The sequence below is a fragment of the Phocoena sinus genome, chromosome 10 (genome assembly GCF_008692025.1).
Source record: "Phocoena sinus isolate mPhoSin1 chromosome 10, mPhoSin1.pri, whole genome shotgun sequence".
NCBI classification, from domain to species: Eukaryota; Metazoa; Chordata; class Mammalia; order Artiodactyla; family Phocoenidae; genus Phocoena; species Phocoena sinus.
The window spans coordinates 61,377,363-61,398,622 of record NC_045772.1 but is presented as its reverse complement, the minus strand read 5'-3'; the positions used below and the strand labels follow the sequence as shown (position 1 = coordinate 61,398,622).

At 49.0% G+C, this 21,260-nt stretch overlaps 1 protein-coding gene across 2 annotated transcripts; it reads left to right on the top strand.

Moving 5' to 3' along the window:
- The first annotated feature begins 77 nt into the window (after positions 1–77).
- Positions 78–12,060, top strand: SOAT2 (sterol O-acyltransferase 2). 2 transcript variants are annotated; one of them, XM_032646739.1, is made up of 16 exons: positions 78–890; positions 1,117–1,353; positions 1,804–1,859; positions 2,369–2,505; positions 2,857–2,916; positions 3,264–3,371; positions 5,776–6,052; positions 6,466–6,535; positions 7,112–7,196; positions 7,702–7,747; positions 7,959–8,088; positions 8,522–8,619; positions 9,947–10,045; positions 10,568–10,703; positions 11,251–11,396; positions 11,605–12,050. In XM_032646739.1, exons 2-16 carry the CDS (start codon positions 1,233–1,235, stop codon positions 11,653–11,655), a joined length of 1,620 nt encoding a protein of 539 aa, XP_032502630.1. In that variant the 5' UTR covers positions 78–890; positions 1,117–1,232; the 3' UTR covers positions 11,656–12,050. The 2 variants fall into 2 exon arrangements, with proteins under 2 accessions (XP_032502630.1, XP_032502631.1); XM_032646740.1 differs by having other exon boundaries at positions 78–1,341; positions 11,605–12,060.
- Positions 12,061–21,260: the final 9,200 nt, after the last annotated feature.

Sequence of the window (21,260 nt, the reverse complement as noted above, 5' to 3'; positions counted from 1 at the left end):
GTCCCTGGCCCTTCTCTCTACCCCTGTCCAGCCTCTTATAGCAGCTCTCTTCTCCTGTGGACTACCATCTGTCCTTCCTGCCACACTGGGAATGACAGAGACAGCCACTGGTAGACGTTTCATGGCCTCAAACCTCACCCAACTGCCCACCAGGGAGTGGAAGGCAGCAGGTGGGGGCAGGGAGACACTGAGGCCGTGGCCTTGATCTGAGGTTGTGACCTTGTTTCTAACACTGATCTTTGGACACAAAGGGAGAGGAACGATTAATAGTTAATCCCCACCAGGAACCCAACAAAGAGGAACTCTCAAGGCACTTACCCTTCTGTTACTTCTTCAGGAAATTATTATTTATTGCACTCTTGCCATGGGCTACGCCCTGGACCATTTTATGGACTCATTTTATGCTTACCTCATTTTATGCTTACGATAACCTTATGAGGTAGGGACTTTTACCCCTGTTTTTCAGAGGAGGAAACTGTAGCTTAAACTATTAGGGTCATCTGCCTGAAATTCCACAGCCAGTAAATGACTGAGGGAGGATTTAAATCTGGTTCTTCCATATGTGACAATGCCTGGCATTCCTCAGGTGCTGATTAAGTGATTGTTTTGCCTCCTTTCTGCCTACCTGCTAGCCCAAGCAGGTGTAGGGAAGAGGTGGTGTTCAGGGCCCCCAGCCCCTAGCCTTCCCTGGAGGGGCCACAGTACCGCAGTCGTCACAGGTACCAGCCTCACAGAATACTAATCAGATGCACAGAAATCTTTGTTGACAAGGTTCTTTCACGCACCTTATCATGGTCTATGGGAGCTGAGTGCCTCATACCTGAAGATGTTTCTGACTCCTTCGCAACCTTCAGCCTACTGAGAAAGAGATTGGGAAGCAGCCATACCAGGTGATAAGCCTCAGAGGGGCAAAGTCCCCCTCCCCATGACATGTATGGGTGCAGAGCTCCCATTCCTGTGGGAGGGAGCTGGGCATCTGGGTGGTGGTTGGGCTGTTCATTCAGGGGTTGTGTCCATCCCTGTGACAGCCGGTAGAGCAGAGCCTCTAGCTGACATGGTACTGCCTTCCGGAAGGGGATCATGGATCGGATAATCTATAACCCCTCCTCCTGAAAGGACTTTAGTCTTTGGAGCTGTCAGAGGAGCTGAGTGAGATAAGAGCTCTGCCAGGCAAGCCTGAAGGAAGGAAGGGAACACTTACCAGCTGCCGCTGCCCAGTCAAGACACACATCATGGAGCCAAGGGCGGCCCACCTGTGGAGGAGAGAAGGGCTAGGAGGAAAGAAGGAAGACCGGCCCTCCAGAGAAGGGGAGCCCCACTTTGGGAATGCAGAATGCCCAGGTGGGGTTGCAGGTGGGGTGCACTGTCGAGAGGGGGTTCCTGCTGTCTACCTTCAATCCTTCCTGCTGTCCTGGGAGGCCAGTGAAGGCAGATCCCAGCCTCTGCCCCCTAACTAGCCAGCTGGGGAAGGGAGGAGAAAAGAGCTATTCAGTACCTTGCCTTATCTTTCTGACTCTTTTACCCCCGATGGTGATTAGAGTAGCTTCCCGTTCCCTGGGTACCCTGTTTCCAGGAATGTCATCAGGCTCCCCGCTTGCCAGTGACCTCCTCACCCCCTGCAAAAATAACTTCCCCTTCTGATTGCTCCCCCCCCCCCCCCCCGCCACCATGATACTAGATATTGACTAGTTGGGGGTGGGGAGACTGCTGAGCACACAGAAAGCACTTCCTGGTCAGAGGATGCCTCTCGGTCTGCACTAGGCAGCAGAACCCTCACTCCTCTCCTTTGACCCCTTATCCTAGGAAACAATGAGACACATAGAGGCCCAGATTTGCTACAATGGACCCGACATATGCAGGTGAGGGAGGTCAGAGGTCAAAACCGACAGGTCCTGGAGTAGAGGGAGGGAGGGGGGAGGACTGGCTTAATGATAAAGACAGTTTGTTCTCGGGTTCAAACCCCTCAGGTCAGAGCTACGAGTTAAGATGGAGGGGTTTGAAACACAGGTCATCGGGACAGGTGCCAAAGGTCAGCCAATGAACAGTCTTCTGTTAGTGGGGCTAGAGGTCAGGAGAGGGAAGGCTGGGGTCAGGGAGAAGAGAGTAGGATCAGAGATGACAAGGTGGTTGAGGTTCAGACCCAGAGTCTGAAAGTATCTTTCCTGGATCCTCACTGCTGCCCTGGGAAACCAGAGGGTGTTAAACTGGGGGTGGAAACGTCTGGGCAGGAGCCATGCTTGTTCATCTTTCCATCCCTAGCACTTAGCAATGTGCCTGGCATGGAGGGAGGCTCAGTCAATGCTTGGTGAGTGGGAGGATGGCTGACTGGATGGAGGGACCGCGGGCCCTGCCCTGCTTTGTCCTGTAGGCTGTGAAGACGCAGTTGCTGGAGCAAGCACAAGGTCAGCTGACGGAGCTGCTGGATCAGGCCATGTGCGAGGCTATTCAAGCCTACCTGCCACAAGACAGACCAGTGCCCTCCATCCCTCCAGATTCCTTGTGCAAGTAAGAGTCTGAGCAGCCAGGGGGCTGGGGAGGGGCTGCACAGCCCCCTCCATCGTAAGGATTATGAGCCACAGATGCTATCCCATGTGCCCTTTGCCAGCACTGATGTAACTCCAACTTCAGTCTTCCCTCTTCTCCCCTTATCACCTCTGCCTTCCTGACCTCCACTGCTGGGCTTTGGTCTGCCCTGGCCCTCCCTGACCTTCCACCCGGTCCTGCCCGCTGGCCCTAACCCTGACCTTCCCCTACTACTGCCCTCGGCTCCCAAATATTGACGTCCCGCAAGGCCCTACCCTCTGCCTACTGCCTTCTTCCTTTGGGTCCTGGCCCAGAACAACTGTCTCAATTCAGGACCCGGGAGCCATCCCTGGGGAAACGGAAAGTTTTCATCAACCGCAAGTCCCTGCTTGAGTAAGTCGGGGGTGAGGACGGGATGAGAAGAAAAGAAAGAGCTTTGTCTGGGGAACCAGGGCGCCTCATTTGTCATCCTCAGGCTCTAGGTGGTTTGGGGGAGACTTGGAGATGTTTTCTAAGGTTCTGTTTCTCTATTTGCCTTGGGTGTGATTGTGGAAGAAAGGCCACCAGGATGAGAATTGTCTGGGCTGGAAAGAGCTTTGGACAGAAGTCCTAGCCATATTGCAGCCCATAGCTGCAAGTTCCCAATCGCTAGGTCCCATCCCCACTTGTGTGCAGTGCCTGAGCTAGTCTGCATGACCTTCAGGACTCTCCCACTGACATTCGGGCCCCCGTCCTTCCAGCGAGCTGATGGAGGTGCAGCATTTCCGCACCATCTACCACATGTTTGTCGCCGGCCTGTGTGTCTTCATCATCAGCACCCTGGCCATCGACTTCATCGATGAGGGCAGGTAGGCACCCCTCCCGCTCGGGATAGGCCCACAGATAAGATCAGACCACCTGGGTTCCCAGTGTTCCACTTGCCACCGGCCTGAGAGAGCACAGGCCCGTTGGATTATTAGACATACATCAGCATTGCTTTCCAACCGCCTTCCCACCCCAAAAGTCCTCTTAGCACAGCCTTGGATAGCCTTTGGTCTGTTTTTCCAGAGTTAGCCCTCTGGGAACACTACTCCCCCACTCAAATTCTTCTCAATTGGACCCTTGTCCTGAGGCAGACATGCACGTATGTGCACACACAAGCATGGTTCCCACCCCACCGCTCTCACACAGTCCTTTCCAAGGCAGTGGTGTTCGGTTCAAGTAACCTCCAGTGAGCCCCTCCTAAGTACCAGCCCTGGGGGGGCAGAGAGATGAGGGGCCGACCCCAGCCCTCTCTGTGAGGCATTCCCAATCTTGTGGGGAAGACAAGATCTTGTGCACACAAGTGCCTTGGTGGGTTGCTTCCCCCAAAAAGCACCTCCCCACTCTGGGGATGAGCCTCAGGGAGCTGTAGACCCCTGGGGGTCTGGACTTGCATGACCCCACCTCACCCTACGTATGGCTTAGGAAGCAGTAAAGGGAAGAGGTTCAGCAAAAGCACTTCCTTTTGGCAAACTTGTTGTTCATCCTTATAATTAAGGATCAAATCTCAGGAAAGGTTTCAAATATATGTAAGATGGCTCCTTCTCCATCACCCCCCTCCATCCGAGACCGCTCCCCAGGAGTAACATTTTTAATGGTTTTGAGAGCTTCCCTCCAGAGCATTTCGATGCATCCACTTCCAGATGTATATAAGAACCAAGGGAATGTATTTTATGGAGGTTTACATTAATAAGATACTTACTGTACCTATTGTTTCCTTTTCACTCCCTAATGACCCATATTAGAGATCTTTCCCTGTTGGTCCATTGATTTTAATGACCACAGAGTCTGGAAGTGCCAGCTTTTGTTCATTTAGTTCTTTACTAATGGACGTTTGGGTCGCTTTTAATTTTCTAATTTTTCACCATTACAAACCATACACTCTTTTTTGGCTGCACAGCAAGGCTTGCAGATCTTAGTTCCCCGACCCTAGGGATTGAACCCGGGCCACGGCAGTGAAAGCACCGAGTCCTAACCAATGGACCACCAGGGAATTCCCCAAACAGTATACTCTTTTTTTAAAATTAATTAATTAATTTAGCTAATAATAAATTAGCTAAATTTATTTAGCTAATAATAAATTATTAATAAATTTATAATACATTATAATTAATTAATTTTAAAAATTTTAATTAGGCTGCATTTGATCTTAGTTGTGGCACACGGGCTCTCTAGTTGCCCTGCAGCACGTGGGATCTTAGTTCCCTGACCAGGGAACAAACCCACATCCCCTGCATTGGTAGGTGGATTCGTAACCACTGGACCACCAGGGAAGTCCCAAACCGTATACTCCTTTTTTTTTTTTTTTTTTGCGGTACGCAGGCCTCTCACTGTTGTGGCCTCTCCCGTTGCGGAGCACAGGCTCCGGACGCGCAGGCTCAGCGGCCATGGCTCACGGGCCCAGCCGCTCCGCGGCATGTGGGATCTTCCCGGACCGGGGCAAGAACCCGTGTCCCCTGCATCGGCAGGCGGACTCTCAACCACTGCGCCACCAGGGAAGCCCCTTTTTTTTTTTTTTAAATAAATTTATTTGTTTTATTTACTTATTTTTGGCTGCATTGGGTCTTCGTTGCTGTGCGCAGGCTTTCTCTCGTTGAGGCAAGGGGAGACTACTCTTCGTTGCGATACGTGTGCTTCTCATTGCGGTGGCTTCTCTTGTTGTGGCTCGCAGGCTCTAGAGCGCAGGCTCAGTCGTTGTGGCGCACGGACTTAGTTGCTCCGCGGCATGTGGGATCCTCCCGGACCAGGGATCGAACCCATGTCCTCTGCACTAGCAGGCAGATTCTTAAGCACTGTGCCACCAGGGAAGTCCCCAAGCCATATACTCTTAACCTAAGCAAACAAAACACTCAACAACCTGCTTTCTATTAATTCAAGTCTACAGCTCCAGACACTCCAAAAGTACAAAACTAACAAAAATCAAAGTTAAACTCTAGGCACCTCATACCCTAACACTGGTGGCATGGGATGTACTGAACCCTTCTGCGATGCCACAGAGGGCTCTATAGGTTATTTGGAAGCAAAGCCATCCCATGATTGAGTCTCCTCGGGCAATGCCCTGTTGCTAGAAGTCCTGGGCGACAGAGGTGCCATCTTGAACAATTTCAGAGATGGGGAGCTCACAACCTTGGCAAAATGCCTCAGTTTATCTTCCAAGAGCCCTGACTGCAGAGGAAGCGGACAGGATGGGCCTCACACCTGTCTTCTTTGTCTCTCCTTCCCCACTCCCAGGCTGATGCTGGAGTTTGACCTACTGATCTTCAGCTTCGGACAGCTGCCCTTGGCGCTGGTAACGTGGGTCCCCATGTTCCTGTCCACTCTGCTGCTGCCCTACCAGGTTCTGCGGCTGTGGGCGAGGCCCCAGTCCAGAGTGGCCTGGACGCTGGGGGTGGGCCTGGGCTGCATGCTGCTGGCCGGCCACACAGCAGTGCTCAGCATCCTTCCAATCCATGTAGCAGTGGAGTATCAGCTCCCGCCAGCCTCCCGCTGTGTCCTAGTCTTTGAGCAGGTAGGTGATGGGCGGGACCAGTGGTGGGCGGGGCCCCTGGGAAGGAGGGCATTGGATACTGTATTGGTGGGGGCGGAGCTACTTACCAGGGGCGGAGTCCTTTGCGAGGGATTTGAGCCAACCAGCAGGCTCCAAGGAAATGTAAACGAACGAACGGACACTGCTATGCAAATATAATCGATTGGGCTGGCCAGCTGGAGTCTCTGCCCTTTCCGGTACCCCTTTACCCTCGATTCATCCCAGCAGCCGTCTGTGTTAGGCTATAAGACAGTCCAACAAAAAGATAAAGTATGGGCTTTGACCGTACAAAGTTTACAATCTGCCTGCCCCTCTCTCGTAAAAGAGTCACAGAGAGGTTAAGTGATCTGCTCAAAGTCCCACAGCACCTTAACCTCTTTTCCATTCCATCTCAGGTCAGGCTCCTGATGAAAAGCTACTCTTTCCTGAGAGAGATTGTGCCTGGGACACTTCGGGCCAGAGGAGGTGAGGCCTTCAGCAGGCGCTGCTGTGAACTCAGTCCTCTTGGCTGGTTGGTTGCATGAAGCCAGCAGCTGCAGGATCCTCATAAAAGCTCCAAGTTCCTAAGGCCATCTTGCCCACGGTTCACAGCTCCGGCCCCCAGGTGGGCTCTGTGGGCCTTAGTCATTCTCTTAGGTCCCACCTCTGATACCCCTCCCCTGCTGCCCAGGACTCCTGGCTCATTCTTATTAAGACCCAGGGTGTGAGCGCCTTCCATTAGGTAGTCAGAACAGAAGGAGAGAGAAGTGGGTGGTGCAACTTGTGGGTGCCACATGAAGCTCTGGCCACAGCAGGTCCTGTGCCAGAAAATGGGGGTGCCTGGAATGGAAGCAAAAGGAGGGCGCTAAAGAGCAGGTTCAGCTCCTGCCCAGCTTCACCTCCGCCACTCCACCTCCAGATCCAATATCCAGCTCCTCACCCCCCCACCTCTGTCCTGTCCAGCTCTATTCACCGGTCCCACTGCCCTTCCCCAGCATCCCACCCAGCTGTGTCCTCTCTCCCTTCCCTCTTCACTGATGGACCCCTCTTACTCCTCCCCAGGTGAGGGGATCCGGGCCCCCAGTTTCTCCAGCTACCTCTATTTCCTCTTCTGCCCCACACTCATCTACAGGGAGACTTACCCCAGGTAAGACCCTGCACCCCCTCCCCCACATGCCCAGGCCCGTCAGGGATCTAGCCCTTCTACTCTCCTCTCCCTGAGGTCTTTAGCCTCATCCCAGACACTGGCCACTTTCTCAGGCAGCACCCCATAATAAAAATGGGAAGTAAGGAGCAGGTATATTACTCCTTCTCCTTGCCCCAGCTCATGGTGACACAAGGGTGACTAACTGTCCTGGTTCGCCCAGGACTGCCCCAGTTTTAGCACTGAAATTCTTACATCCTGGGAAACCTCTCAGCCTGGGGCAAACTCCAGATGGTTGGTCACCTTAGTAGACACTCAAGCTAAAAATCCACTTGTCGTCTCTGTTATAGAAGGTCCAAAGTGTTCTAGACCCCCACCTCTCCAGATAATCCTCCCAGCCCTGAGCAACTGAGGGGGCTGCGGAGAGAGGGCCCCAGGCGCTGGGCCCCGGCCCAGGCAGGAACAAGATAAAAGGATGAGAAACATATTATCCCCATTGCTGCTGCAGGACACCCAACGTCAGGTGGAATTATGTGGCCAAGAACTTTGCCCAGGTCAGAAGATGGGGTCAAAGGGCGGACTACCCACGACTCATGGTGGCTGAGGGGACGTTTCTGGGAGTGAAGTAAGGGAGGCCTGGGGAAGAGGTCAGAGGGTGGCGCTAAGGAAAGAGGATGCAGTTGCTGGGCCACAGTCTGATTTCAGAAGGAGGGGCAGCGACCAATGATTCCTTTCAAAGTTATGCGTCCTCCACCCCCTCCCCAGGCCCTGGGCTGCGTGCTCTATGCCTGTTTCATCCTGGGCCGCCTCTGTGTTCCTGTCTTTGCCAACATGAGCAGGGAGCCCTTCAGCACCCGTGCCCTGGTGCTCTCCATCATGCACGCCACCTTGCCAGGTATGCCCACCAGAGGCAGGGCTGCAGAAGGCTGCACCCTGGGGAAGACTTAGCAGGGAGCCCCTCCCTCCGCTCGCTCACTCTTAGTTTCAACACCTCTTCCCTCTGACTCTCCCTTATCTGCCCCCTCCTATGGTTGCTCATCGTCAGGGTCTCACTTCAGATTGCCACCTATTCCCTACCTTTCAACAGCTCTATGAACTCCCAACAGGCAGAGGTTTGGACATTCATCTCTGTATCCCCAACATCTGGCATGGGCTTCATAAGCAAATGGAATGAATGAATGAGTACATGAATTAGTGAATGATTAACAAATGATTGGTGGGAGTTGGGGCCCTGGTTGCTGGGCGAGGGCTTCCTGGGGGAACCCTTGGAGCTTCGTGGGGGATCGGGGGGCCAGGCTGACGTGCAGCCCCTTGTCTCTACTTACCAGGCATTTTCATGCTGCTGCTCATCTTCTTTGCATTCCTTCACTGCTGGCTCAACGCCTTCGCAGAGATGCTACGATTTGGAGACAGAATGTTCTATCGGGTGGGGCCTGGACCTGGGCTACTTGGGAGCTGGATGCAGGGAGGGCTAGGGAAGGATGTGGGGAGGATGGTGGCTATGTTGGCTGTCACCTAGTTACCGAACCAGTTTCATTTGACCAATCCGCAGTAAGCCAAACACTGAGACGCCAAGGTTTACAGCGGACAGAGGGTTTATTCACAAGGCAGCCAAGTGAGGAGAAGGGAGCACAACCTCAGATTCGCCTCCCCAAAGGCCAGGGGCTTGAGATATTTATGGGATAAAGAAGCAAGATGATCTTAGGTATGGGGAAAAGTGATTGGAGGTAGGGAAAAGGTGAGGTAATCGGTGTTCTGCACAGGTGTATCTGAGTTACATGCTTCTTCGTGGGATGCATGTTAAAAAATGAAGGCAGGGCTTCCCTGGTGGCGCAGTGGTTGGGGGTCCGCCTGCCGATGCAGGGGACACGGGTTCGTGCCCCGGTCCGGGAAGATCTCACATGCCGTGGAGCGGCTGGGTCTGTGAGCCATGGCCGCTGAGCCTGCGCCTCCGGAGCCTGTGCTCCGCAACGGGAGAGGCCACAACAGTGAGAGGCCCGCGTACCGCAAAAAAAAAAAAAGAAGAAAAAAGAAATGGAGGCAATTAGCATGATCTGAGGGTGGAGTTTTGGGCCCTCTGATGTCAAAAGGTCATTCATCCGACACCTGTGCAAGCCCAGTTTTAGGGTCAGTGGTCCCAACCAGTCTTAGCCCGTTTGAACTAGACAAGAGCCAACTCCAAGTTCCTGGAAAACTTATGCCCCCTGTTACTATAGTGACCCATACATCAGAGGTGTTATCTATACGGGGCAGTTAAGGAGTAAAAAAAAAAAATTTAAGGCTTAGTCAGTGAAGGCAGGTTACAAGCAGAAGGGTTTTTTAACAAGCTGTTCCCTTACCTGCTGTTCTGTAAGGCGAGCTCAAGAATTTCCATTAGTCACCAGTTTCTCTTAACCCTGTGGGGCACGATTTCAACATCAGCTGTGCTGTCAATCTTCCACAGTGAGAAATGTGCTCCTCTGGGTATGGTTGTATTGTCACCCCTCTACCCCCTGACCAGCCAGGGCTAACTGCTCTTATGGGGATGCTAATTTGGAATCTTCTTCTCCTGAAAGGGAGTGTAGGAGGGAGGGCAAGGACCCCAGATGCTGAAGAGGGAGTTGGGAGGTTGCTTGCTGTCTCTCTCCTGCTGGGAGCCAGCCCTTGTGGAGAACACTGGGAGAGGGGGCAGGAAGCAGGGGAGAGAAGCTGGGGCCTGGGCAGAGACAGGGCCCTGATGCTCACCTCCTCTCCCCCCCTGAACACCCCCCCAGGATTGGTGGAACTCGACGTCCTTCTCCAACTACTACCGCACTTGGAACGTGGTGGTCCATGACTGGCTGTACAGCTATGTATATCAGGATGGGCTGTGGGTATGGGCTCTGCATACCCCGTCAGCCCCCAAAGTTAATGGAACCTCTCTGGGATATCCTCTCCTTCCCTTTCTCTGCACCATTCATCTTTTCCAGACCTAAGGGCCCCTTTGACTTTCACCTGCCCCCATTCTACCCAACCCAATGGGCAGAAATTCCTTCTTATGATCTAACTTCCTTCCTTCCTTGTCCTCAACTACACCTGCTCCACAGGGCATTTCTCCCCTCCTTAGCCTTCTAAGGAACATGTATATAGCAATTTTCAGTTACCAAAAATTTTCACATACTACATAATCTGCCCTGTAACCCTGAGAAGTGTTATTATATCCCCTTTTGAAAGTTGCATCTAAGGCCCGATGGGCTAATAAAATGCTCTTAAATAGGACATGTCAGCCCTTCTGATCGCAAATCCCATATTCTTTCCACTGTACTACACAATCTCTGGCTTCCTTAAGGAGGGGGCTCTTTGTGGAGGGGGCTTAGGGAGACTCACTCCACCCTCCTACCCCCGGCTCCTGCCAGCTCCTTGGTGGCCAGGCCCGAGGGGCAGCCATGCTGGGCGTGTTCCTGGTCTCTGCAGTGGTCCACGAGTACATCTGCTGCTTCGTCCTGGGATTCTTCTACCCTGTCATGCTGTTGCTCTTCCTTTTCATTGGAGGTGAGCTTGGCCTCTTTATGCCCCTGGAGAGGGAGACAGCCAGAGGGAAGGGACCTGGAGTCCCGCTCCTGGAGATTCCAGACTGATGGGAGAGGCCACGTACCCAAGACAGAAGGGGGAAATGTGTGTGCCTTCTGGGGGAAGGCATCAGAGTTGTGTGTGAGAGTTGGTGGAAGGAGGGCAGGACGGATGGACTTGGGAGCAGGGAGGGAGGCAGCAAAGGGATATCCTGGGGGATGTGGGAAAAGACCTCTGGCTGGAGAGGAGCATCTGAGCAGGGCACACATACAGGGAGACAAAGGGGAGAAAACTGGTGGGAGGTTGGGAGGTTTAGTAAGAGATCCAGGATACTGAAGTGTAGACTGAGGAATCCTCGTTTTACATGAGCCACTTGAGACCTCCGTGAGCTTTTGGAGCTGGGTTCAAGATCTTCCTCAATGGTGCCTTCCTGTTCCAACTCTTCCCCACGCCCTGAGATAGGAAGGCAGCCAGGAAGATTAGATACAGGTATCTGGAGCGGAGGTGACAACGTTTCCTCCTGCATCAGGGCCACTGAACTTCATGATGCATGACCGGCGCACGGGCCCAGCGTGGAACGTGCTCATGTGGACCATGCTCTTTCTGGGCCAGGGCATCCAGGTCAGCCTGTACTGCCAGGAGTGGTATGCACAGCGCCACTGCCCCCTGCCCCAGGTAAGGGACCATGACCCTCGCTCAGCTCCCCACCCAGGAGGACCTGCCTCCACTTCCCAAGAGCCAGCCCCCTCTTGTTGCCCAGTTCCACAGCCACGGTCAGGGGCCAGGGCCCGGTTTGGGGGTGAAGGATGGGCTCCCACGTTTTAGATGCACAGGGTGGGCGCTGGAAGGGACCTTATTCACAACTCACCTTTCTCTGGCACAGACAACCTTCTGGGGGCTGGTGACACCTCGATCTTGGTCCTGCCATACATAGAAGTCAGGGCACACTCACTGCCCAGATGACACCGCCAAGTTCTCTGCCTGCAAAGCCTGGGACCCGGGCTCCTCTCTGAATTCCCAGACCTAGCTCTGAGTCAAGGGGGCCTGCCATGCCTGACCCCACCAGAGAGCTCCAAGGACTGAGATGACCTGTGGACAGGTGAGCACAGACTCAGAATGGTGGTAGCTCTTGAGCCCCCAGCCCCGTGGGTTGGGCAAAAGGCCCCCTCTCACTCCATGGCTGTTCAGACTGGGGGAGACACGAAGGGCCTTACAGATTTGGTGAAGGTGGGGTGACTTAAAGCAACTCGGGCCATCAAGGTCTGAGAGGTGTTTGTTTCTTTCTTTGTGCTCGTTACAACACAATAATAAACTCTTTGTATCGCTTTTCATCCATTCATTCATCATTTGTTGAAGACCCACTTAAAAAAAATTCTTAATTGAAGTATAGCTGATTTACAGTGTTGTGTTAATTTCTGCCGTACAGCAAAGTGATTTCGTTACACATATATATGCATTCTTATTTATATTCTTTTCCATTATGGTTTATCCCAGGACAGTGAATATAGTTCCCTGTGCTATACAGTAGCACCTTGTTGTTTATCCATTCTCTATGTAATAGTTTGCATCTACTAACCCCAGACTCCCAGTCCATCCCTCCCCCACCCCCACTCCCCCTCGGCAACCACAAGTCTGTTCTCTATGTGAAGACCCACTTTTGACAGGCACGACTGAAGACAGGCAAAGTCTGCAGAGGCAAGGCTTTGTGATGGGAGGGGCTGAGGCTCTTAGGTGACATTCTCCCTTACCTCTTCTATGCCACCCCATCTCCCCAAAACTCAGCCTCGTCCCCTCTTCCACCTCTACTCCTTCAGATCACATTTCCCCAACCCTTGAATCCTCTGCTCCTGGCAACCTCCGGCACATCCTGAGAGGGCACATGGCTGGGCCTCCTTTCCTTCAGAGGACCCAGGAGAGGAACCTCCTGTACAGACCTTAGCCAAATCTCTTAACTTCGTGAGCCTCAGCTTCCACAGCTATAAAATGGACATTTAGGCAGTTCCCTGGTGGTCTAGCCGTTAGGGTTCAGCGCTTTCACTGCTGTGCTCCAGGTTCAGCCCCTAGTAGGGGAACTGAGATGCCGCAAGCCACGCGCGTTGCGGCCAAAAAAAAAAAAAGGACACTTAGGTGCTTTGTGACCACCTAGAGGGGTGGGATAGGGAGGGTGGGAGGGGGACGTAAGAGGGAGGAGATATATGTATAGCTGATTCACTTTGTTATAAAGCAGAAACTAACACACCATTGTAAAGCAATTATACTCCAACAAAGGTGTTAAAAAAAAAAAAGGACATTTAAGTTAGAAGTGTCTTGACTATATGGGGACATACTGTTCCCTCATGCCCCTTTCCAGTCTACTCCCCAGCCAAAGGCAACTACTTTCTGATTTCCACCCTCATATATCAGTTTTGCTTCTTTTACAACTTCACATGAATAGAGCTCTACAGTATGTACTCCTGTAGGGATGTAGCCTTGCTTTGCTGACCATAGTTCTTAAGATTATTCCACGTTTTGAATGTATCAATTGTTTATACTTTCTTCCTGCCCAGCAGTATTCCATTTATGAATATACCACAATTTGTTTATCCATTTACCTGTGGATGGACATTTGAATTGGGGTTGCTATGAATAAGGCTGCTCTGAAGATTCATATAGAAATCATTTTGTGGGTAAATTTTTTCATTTCTTTTGGGTAAATGCCAAGAAGCAGAATAGCTGGATCATAGAGGTGATACACACTTGACTTTATAAAAACGTGCAAAACTTTTTCCCAATGTGGTTATATCGTTTTACATCGCCGCCAGCAGTGTATGAGAACTCTAGCTGGGCACCGGACTTCTCACCAATGTTTGATTTTGCTAGTCCATTTTTATTTTGGCCATTCTAGTGGAGTGTAATTATAATTTACATTTCTCTGATAATCAATGGCATTGAACACTCTTCCATGTGTTTATTGACCGCTCGTGTATCTTCCTTTACGAACAATCTATTTAAGTCTTTTGCCCATTTAATTCTTTAATTTTTTAAATTTTATTTTATTTATTTATTTTTGGCTGCATTGGGTCTTCATTGCTGTGCGTGGGCTTTCTCTCATTGTGGCGAGTCGGGGTACTCTTCGTTGCGGTGCACGGGCTTCTCATTACAGTGGCTTCTCTTGTTGCGGAGCACGGGCTCCAGGCAGGCGGGCTTCAGTAGTTGTGGCTCTCGGGCTCTAGAGCACAGGCTCAGTAATTGTGGCACACGGGTTTAGTTGCTCCAAGGCATGTGGGATCTTCCCGGACCAGGGCTCGAACCCGTGTCCCTGCATTGGCAGGCAGATTCTTAACCACTGCACCACCAGGGAAGCCCAATTGCCATAGACATTTATTTTTATTTTATTTTATTTTTTTGGCTGTTCGTTGCTGCACGCAGGTTTTCTCTAGTTGTGGTGAGCGGGAGCTACTCTTCGTTGTGGTGCACAGGCTTCTCACTGCGGTGGCTTCTCTTGTTGTGGAGCACAGGCTCTAGGCGCGCGGGCTTCAGTAATTGTGGCACGTGGGCTCAGTAGCTGTGGCTCGCGGGCTCTAGAGCTCAGGCTAAGTAGTTGTGGCACACGGGCTTAGTTGCTCCGCAGCATGTGGGATCTTCCCAGACCAGGGCTCGAACCCGTGTCCCCTGCATTGGCAGATGGATTCTTAACCACTGTGCCACCAGGGAAGCCCTGCCATAAACATTTAACAGTATAATATTTTGCCAGGTTTGTTGCTCACTGCTTTTTCTTTCTCCTTTTCATCTTCCTCTATCTTGACTTCTCTGTTCTCTAACCAAAATTTTCTTCAGTAGTTTCCTCGGGTGAGATATGGGATTGATATACTCTCTGAATCCTTTATAGCTCCATATATCTTTCTTTTGTGCTAACGAGTGAATGCTTCCTCAGCTGGGTATGAGATTCCGGGATAGCCTTCCTTTTCTCTCAGTATTCCTACTGTTAACTTCCAGTGTTGCCGATGAAAAGTCCTGTGTCAATCTGATCCTTTTCGCTTCGTAAAGAACTTGCTTTTTCTGTCTAGACACTTGAAAATATCTTTCTTTAATCTTGGAATTCAGGAGTTCCATGCTTAGATGTATGTCTTCTCTTTTTGTATCTTCCTATGCCCTTTCAGTCTGCAAGCTCAGAACTTTCTTCAGGTCGGCAAAATATTCTACTTTTAAAGTATTGTCTCTCCTCCGTTTATGCCTTTTCTTTCTTTTGGAACTAAAATATTTGAATGTTAGGATTACTGGTCTCTTCTCCAAATCTCATATTTTCCTCATTATTTCCATGTCTTCGTATTATTTGCTCTGTGCTTTGAAATATTTTTCCACTTCTTCTTCCAAGCCACTAATTTGAGTCCCGCCAGTGACCAGACTTCTTTCTTTCAGTAAATAGGCTGATATTTTTTGTTGTTAAAAATAATGTTTTTTTGGTTCCAGAAAGTATTTTTGGGGTACACGACTAGAATCTCTTTAGCTGCTCCTGATATGTTCTTAAGTTGTCACGTACCTCTTCGGCGGTTCCTGTGCTGTCCCCAAGGCGGGAACACCAGCTATAATGACCTCATCCCTGTAGGGCCAAGGCCCTCTGAGTCATGTTCTTCCAGTATCCCTGCAGTCCTGACCTCTGCTCAGGGGCTCTCCAGAGCTGGTCTCCAGGCTCCTGTGTGGTGAGAATGAGGAAGCTCCTCACCTGTCTCCACACCAGGCCTTCCCCATACTAATGCCAAGTCCAAGCCTTCACTTGTATACCCTGATGCCACTGGTCCCAGCAGCAACATGGCTAAAAAGAAGCACATGTTTGGAGATGGAAGTAAAAAAATCCCCTTACAACAGTGGTTCTCAAATTTGAGCATGCATTAGAATCACCTCCAGGGCTTGTGAATATGGACGGTTGAACCCCACCCCAGGAGTTTCTGATTCATGAGGTCTGGGGTAGGGCCTGAGAATTTGCTTTACTAACCAGTTCCCAGAGAATGCTGTTGCTGCTGATCCAAGAACCACGCTTCGGGGCTCCCCTGGTGGCGCAGTGGTTGAGAGTCCGTCTGCCGATGCAGGGGACACGGGTTCGTGCCCCGGTCTGGGAGAATCCCACATGCCGTGGAGCGGCTGGGCCCGTGAGCCATGGCCGCTGAGCCTGCGCGTCCAGAGCCTGTGCTCCATGGCAGGAGAGGCCACAACAGTGAGAGGCCCACGTACCGCCAAAAAAAAAAAAAAAAAAAAAAAAGAACCACGCTTTGAGAACCACTGCGCTAGAATACACCAAACCAAGCCCTCCTCCTTCATCTTCTTCAAAATTTTACCTTTTTTCTCCGGTAAGGAAATTAATCCAATAGCAGGGAGATATCATCTCCCTATTTTATATTGGGTTCTTCAATTTGTTCATGATATGGAGGTTTGTACACATCCAGACCCCCTCCTCCACCAAAGCTCTCACGGGCCCTTCAAGACCCTGACTCCCAGTCTGAGAAGTGTGTCCAGGTAAGGATGCCTTGAAGCTGGGCTGAAGTGGAATAGAGGTATCAGGGGAAAGGCGTCCTGAGCCTGTGCAAAGGAGGACCCCTTTCCCCTGGCAGCACCCTTGTTTTACCCTTGTACCCAGAGGGCAGCATCGGAGCTGCCTGGGGTCAGTGGGGACTCGGGGTGGAAGTGCCTGGAGTGGGGATGAATGTGGGAGGCAATGAGGGCTCTCTGGCCACCCTCCTGCCCAGTGGGGCTGTGCTACCATGCTAGGGCTAGGAACCCTGTCTTCCTGTCTGGGGTCTCCTCACCCTGCCCTACCTGTGTCCCCAAACTCTGTTCCCACTCCCTTGCTTCAATCTCACTCTCTTTACCCCTTTGATTCTGTCCTGTGTTTTCTCCAAATTTCCCTGCCTGTCCAGGAACCCCCGTATAACACCCACTCCACTCTTCTGTGGTCCCCTAATTTGCGCTGGCCCATCACATCTTCACATCAAAGGCCAGTCTCTCTCACCATCCCAAACACTTAGTCCCTTTGATGAGTTCTGGGCACCACCCTGTCCTTTTCCCTATCAAATTTTTCCCATTGGCATCCAGATACGCTCCTCTACTACAATCATCTCTTCACCCCACATTCTCATCAAGCTGTCTCACTTCTCAGCTTTCTGTCATAGCCAAACTTCTGGAAAGAGTTGTCTGAGCTCACTCTTGCTGGCTTCTCACACCCATGGGTCTCCATATTTTAGTATGGGTTGTCTACTCCAGTTCCTCCGTCCCTTACTGCCATTTCCTCTGCACCATACGTATCCGCTCTAAGACATGACAAACCTATATGTATTCTTGAAAAATACGGTGTTGTACTGCACCTTTTTAATTTATATAAAGTAATTTATGCCATAATTCTTATCCCATTTCATTCATCGTTTTAAAAGATGCACAAGGGTGTTACAGGCAAAGTCAGTTAATTTCTGCTAATTTCTGATAGTTCATTCCATCATATGCATGCACCACATTTTATATGTTTTTTTATAGTAATCTTTTATTTATTTATTTACTTTTATATTTATTTTTGACTGTGTTGGGTCCTCATTTCTGTGCAAGGGCTTTCTCTAGTTGCGGCAAGCAGGAGCCACACTTCATCGCGGTGCATGGGCCTCTCACTGTTGTGGCCGCTCTTGTTGCGGAGCACAGGCTCCAGACGCGCAGGCTCAGTAGTTGTGGCTACGAGCCCAGCTGCTCCGCGGCATGTGGGATCTTCCCAGACCAGGGCTCGAACCCGTGTCCCCTGCATTAGCAGGCAGACTCTCAACCACTGCGCCACCAGGGAAGCCCCTATATATGTTCTTTGGACATTTAGTAGTGGATATTTAGCATGGGCTTGAGAAGACAGGGGTTCTCTGTGCGATTTCCTAGGAACTTGTTCTTAAGACATATTTAATTTCACTAAGAACAGCCAGATGTTCTCCAGAATAGCTAGACTTAAAGCCATTTACATGCTCACCATCAGTACATGAGGTTTCCTCCATTTTAAGAACAGGAGGTATCTAACTTAACTTTGCATATAAATAGCCGGTTGTTCCACCACCATTTGTTGAAAAGACTGTACTTTCTCCACTGAATTGCCTTTGCAACTTGGTTGAAAACCAGTTCATCATATATGTATGGATCTATTTATGGACTCTCATTTCTGTTCCATTGATCTATAATTATGCTAATACCACACTGTCTGTTTTGTTTTTTTAAAGGAAGTGGGAAGGAGAAAGGATTATTTATTTATTTATTTTTGGCTGCATTGGGTCTTCGTTGCTGTGCGCGGGCTTTCTCTGGTTGCAGTGCGCGGGCTTTTCATTGCGGTGGCTTCTCTTGTTGTGGAGCACAGGCTCTAGACGCGGGGGCTTCAGTAGTTGTGGCACACGCACTCAGTAGTTGTGGCGCGTGGGCTTAGTTGCTCCGAGGCATGTGGGATCTCCCTGGACCAGGGATTGAACCCGTGTCCCTGCATTAGCAGGCGGATTCTTAACCACTGCGCCATAAAGGAAGTCCCACTCTGTCTTGATTACTGCTTTTTATTAAGTCTTGAAATCAGGTAGTATAAGTCCTCCTATTTTTTCTTTTTCAAAGTTGGTTTTGGCTCTTCTAGATCACTTTCATTTCCACATGAATTTTAGAATCAACTGTTAATTTCTACAAAAATCATACTGGGATTTTGATTGAGATTACATTGACTTTCTAGATCAGTTTGGGGAGAACTGACATCTCAGCAATACTGTGTCTTTCAATCCATAAACACGGTATACCTCTCCATTTAAGTCTCGTTTAATTTCTCTTAGCACTGTTTCTAGTTTTCAGTGTATAGAATTTGCACATCGTTCATCAGAGTCGTCCCTAAACATTTCATTTTTTGATGATATTGTAAATGATATTGTCTTTTAATTTCAACTTCCAATAGTTTGTTGCTAGTATATAGAAATACAATTGGTTTCTGCATTTTATATCTTGTGTCTTATAACCTTGCTAAACTAGATCTAGTAACATTTTTGTAGCTTCATCAGAATGTTCTAAACAGATGATTGTATCACCTGCAAATAAAGACAATTTTACTTTTTCCTTTGCAATCATTATGTCTTTTATTTATTTTTCTTGCCTTATTGCCTGGGTAGAACCTCTAGTACAACTTTAAATAGAATGAGTGAGTGTGGACATCTTTGCCTTGCTCCTGATTTAGAGGGAAAGATGTGTATAGATACATATATACATATATATGAGCTATTTTATCAGCTTTATTCAAATATAATTCACATACCATTCAATGTATCCACATTAAAAGGGTACAAGTTAATAGTTTTAGTACATTCACAGATTTGTGCTACCATCTCCAGAATTCATTAATTTTAGTACATTTTCACTACTGTCTCAAAAAATCTTGTACCCGTTCCCCCAATCCCTCCAGCTTTGGGCAGCTGTTTCTAAAGTGACTGCACCACGTTACAACCCCACCAGTAGTGTATGAGGTTCCAATTTCTCCATACCCTCAGCAACACTTGCTATTTCTCTTTTTAATTATAGCCATCTTATTGGGTATGAAGTGGTATCTTGTTGTGGTTTTTATTTGCATTTCCCTGGTAATAATGATGTTGAGCATTTTGTCAGTTGCTTATTGGCCATTTATATATCTTCTCTGGAGAAATGTCTATTCAGATCCCTTGCCCATTTTTTAACTGGGTTATTTGTCTTTTATTACTGAGTTGTAAGAGTTCTTCATCTACTCTAGATATAAGTCCCTTATCAGAGCTGTGACAAAGCGAGAGAGAGGCATGGACATATATACACTACCAAACGTGAGGTAGATAGCTAGTGGGAAGCGGCCACATAGCACAGGGAGATCAGCTCGGTGCTTTGTGACCGCCTGGAGGGGTGGGATAGGGAGGGTGACGCAAGAGGGAAGAGATATGGGAACATATGTATGTATATAACTGATTCATTTTGTTGTAAAGCAGAAACACACCATTGTAAAGCAATTATACTCCAATAAAGATATTTTTTTAAAAGTCCCTTATCAGATATATGATTTGCAAATATCTTCTTCCATTCTTTAGGTTTTCTTTTCACCTCCTTGATGCACAAACTTTGAAGCACAAAAGTTTTAAATTTTGATGAGATTCAATTTATCTATTTTTTCCTTTGGTTGCTTGTGCTTTGGTGTCATTCATAAGAAGGCTTTGCCTGACCCAACCTCACAAAGATTTACTCCTCTATTTTGTTCCAAGAGTTTTATAGTTTTAGCTCTTACATTTAGTTCCATGATCTATTATGAGTTAATTTTTGTGTATAATGTGACAAAGGGTTTCGACTTTGCATGAGGCTATCCAGTTGTCCCAGCATCGTTTGTTGAAAAGACTATTCTTTCCTCTAATGAATTGTCTTGGCAGCCTTGTTGAAAAGCAATTAAGTGGAAATGTGAGCGTTTACTTCTGGATTCTCAGTCTATGCCGTTGACCTGCATGTGTATCCTGTAAACCACATTGTCTTGATTACTATAGCTTTGTAGTAATCAAAGCTTCCATTGTAATCAAAGTTCCATTCAGGACACGGTACTGTCTCATTGATGTGTGACAGTATGTGGCAGAAGGGAATAGCACCACAACACCTCCAGTTGACAGTAAAAACATTTAAACCTCTGAGCCAACTTTAAAATGTATGTGATTATAAGTAAAAACTAAAAATACCATGCTACAAACTAAGGAAATGTGCAAGCTCATTACACTGGCACCAGAGAATTTGCTAAAAATGAACTTCAGGAATTTTTCAAAACTAGGCCATCAGACTACTGGATTCCTCTAACATGCGGAAACTGGATCTCAAGAACCAAAAAGGTATCAGTCTAGAAAAGAAAGAACAGAATTATTACATTTGGAGTATAAAATTAAAGAGATGCTGGCTTGTACAAACAAAAGATATTCCTCTTTAGAATAAAATACATCTTCTGCTTAAGAGACAGACACTTTTGTGACCTTGTCAAGAACCTGAGCTTTGCCCAGCCTCAGCTGCCTTATTTGTAAAATACGGCTTTAAAAAATCTACCTAAAGGCCAAGGTTGTACAGATGAGTATCTGTTCTGGCCTTTTAATTGCAAGACCAAAAATTCTATGAAACTTGGAATGCTAATGCTAAACCAGGGTCTGCAAGAGCATTGCCATCTTCATACAATACGCAATCTGCAAGCATCCCAACTCTGTACCTCACCCCCCACCTACCATCCTAGTTTATCAACCCGTTCTCTCTGCTGCCCCTGTGCTAGCTCTCAGGGGAACCGCATTTCCCCCTTTAGAACTCTGGCTTTTTGTTTCCCTTAGCACAGTTATGATGGGTTAGGAGATCCAAAAGGATGTTAGTTTAAAGTTTTTAATTACATGAATAGGGACTTCCCTGGTGGCACAGTGGTTAAGAATCCACCTGCCAATGCAAGGGACACAGGTTCGAGCCCTGGTACGGGAAGATCCCACATGCCGCGGAGCAACTACACCCGTGCACCACAACTACTGAGCCTGCGCTCTAGACCCCGCGAGCCAC

What these genes read in the sequence shown, in the direction of transcription:
- SOAT2 (XM_032646739.1), top strand. Translation starts at nt 1,233, where the DNA reads ATGGAGCCAAGGGCGGCCCACCTGTGGAGGAGAGAAGGGCTAGGAGGA. An exon ending in GACACTTCGGGCCAGAGGAG is followed by an intron (nt 6,536 to 7,111) that starts GTGAGGCCTTCA and finishes ACTCCTCCCCAG; the next exon opens with GTGAGGGGATCCGGGCCCCC. An exon ending in GCTCTTCCTTTTCATTGGAG is followed by an intron (nt 10,704 to 11,250) that starts GTGAGCTTGGCC and finishes CTCCTGCATCAG; the next exon opens with GGCCACTGAACTTCATGATG.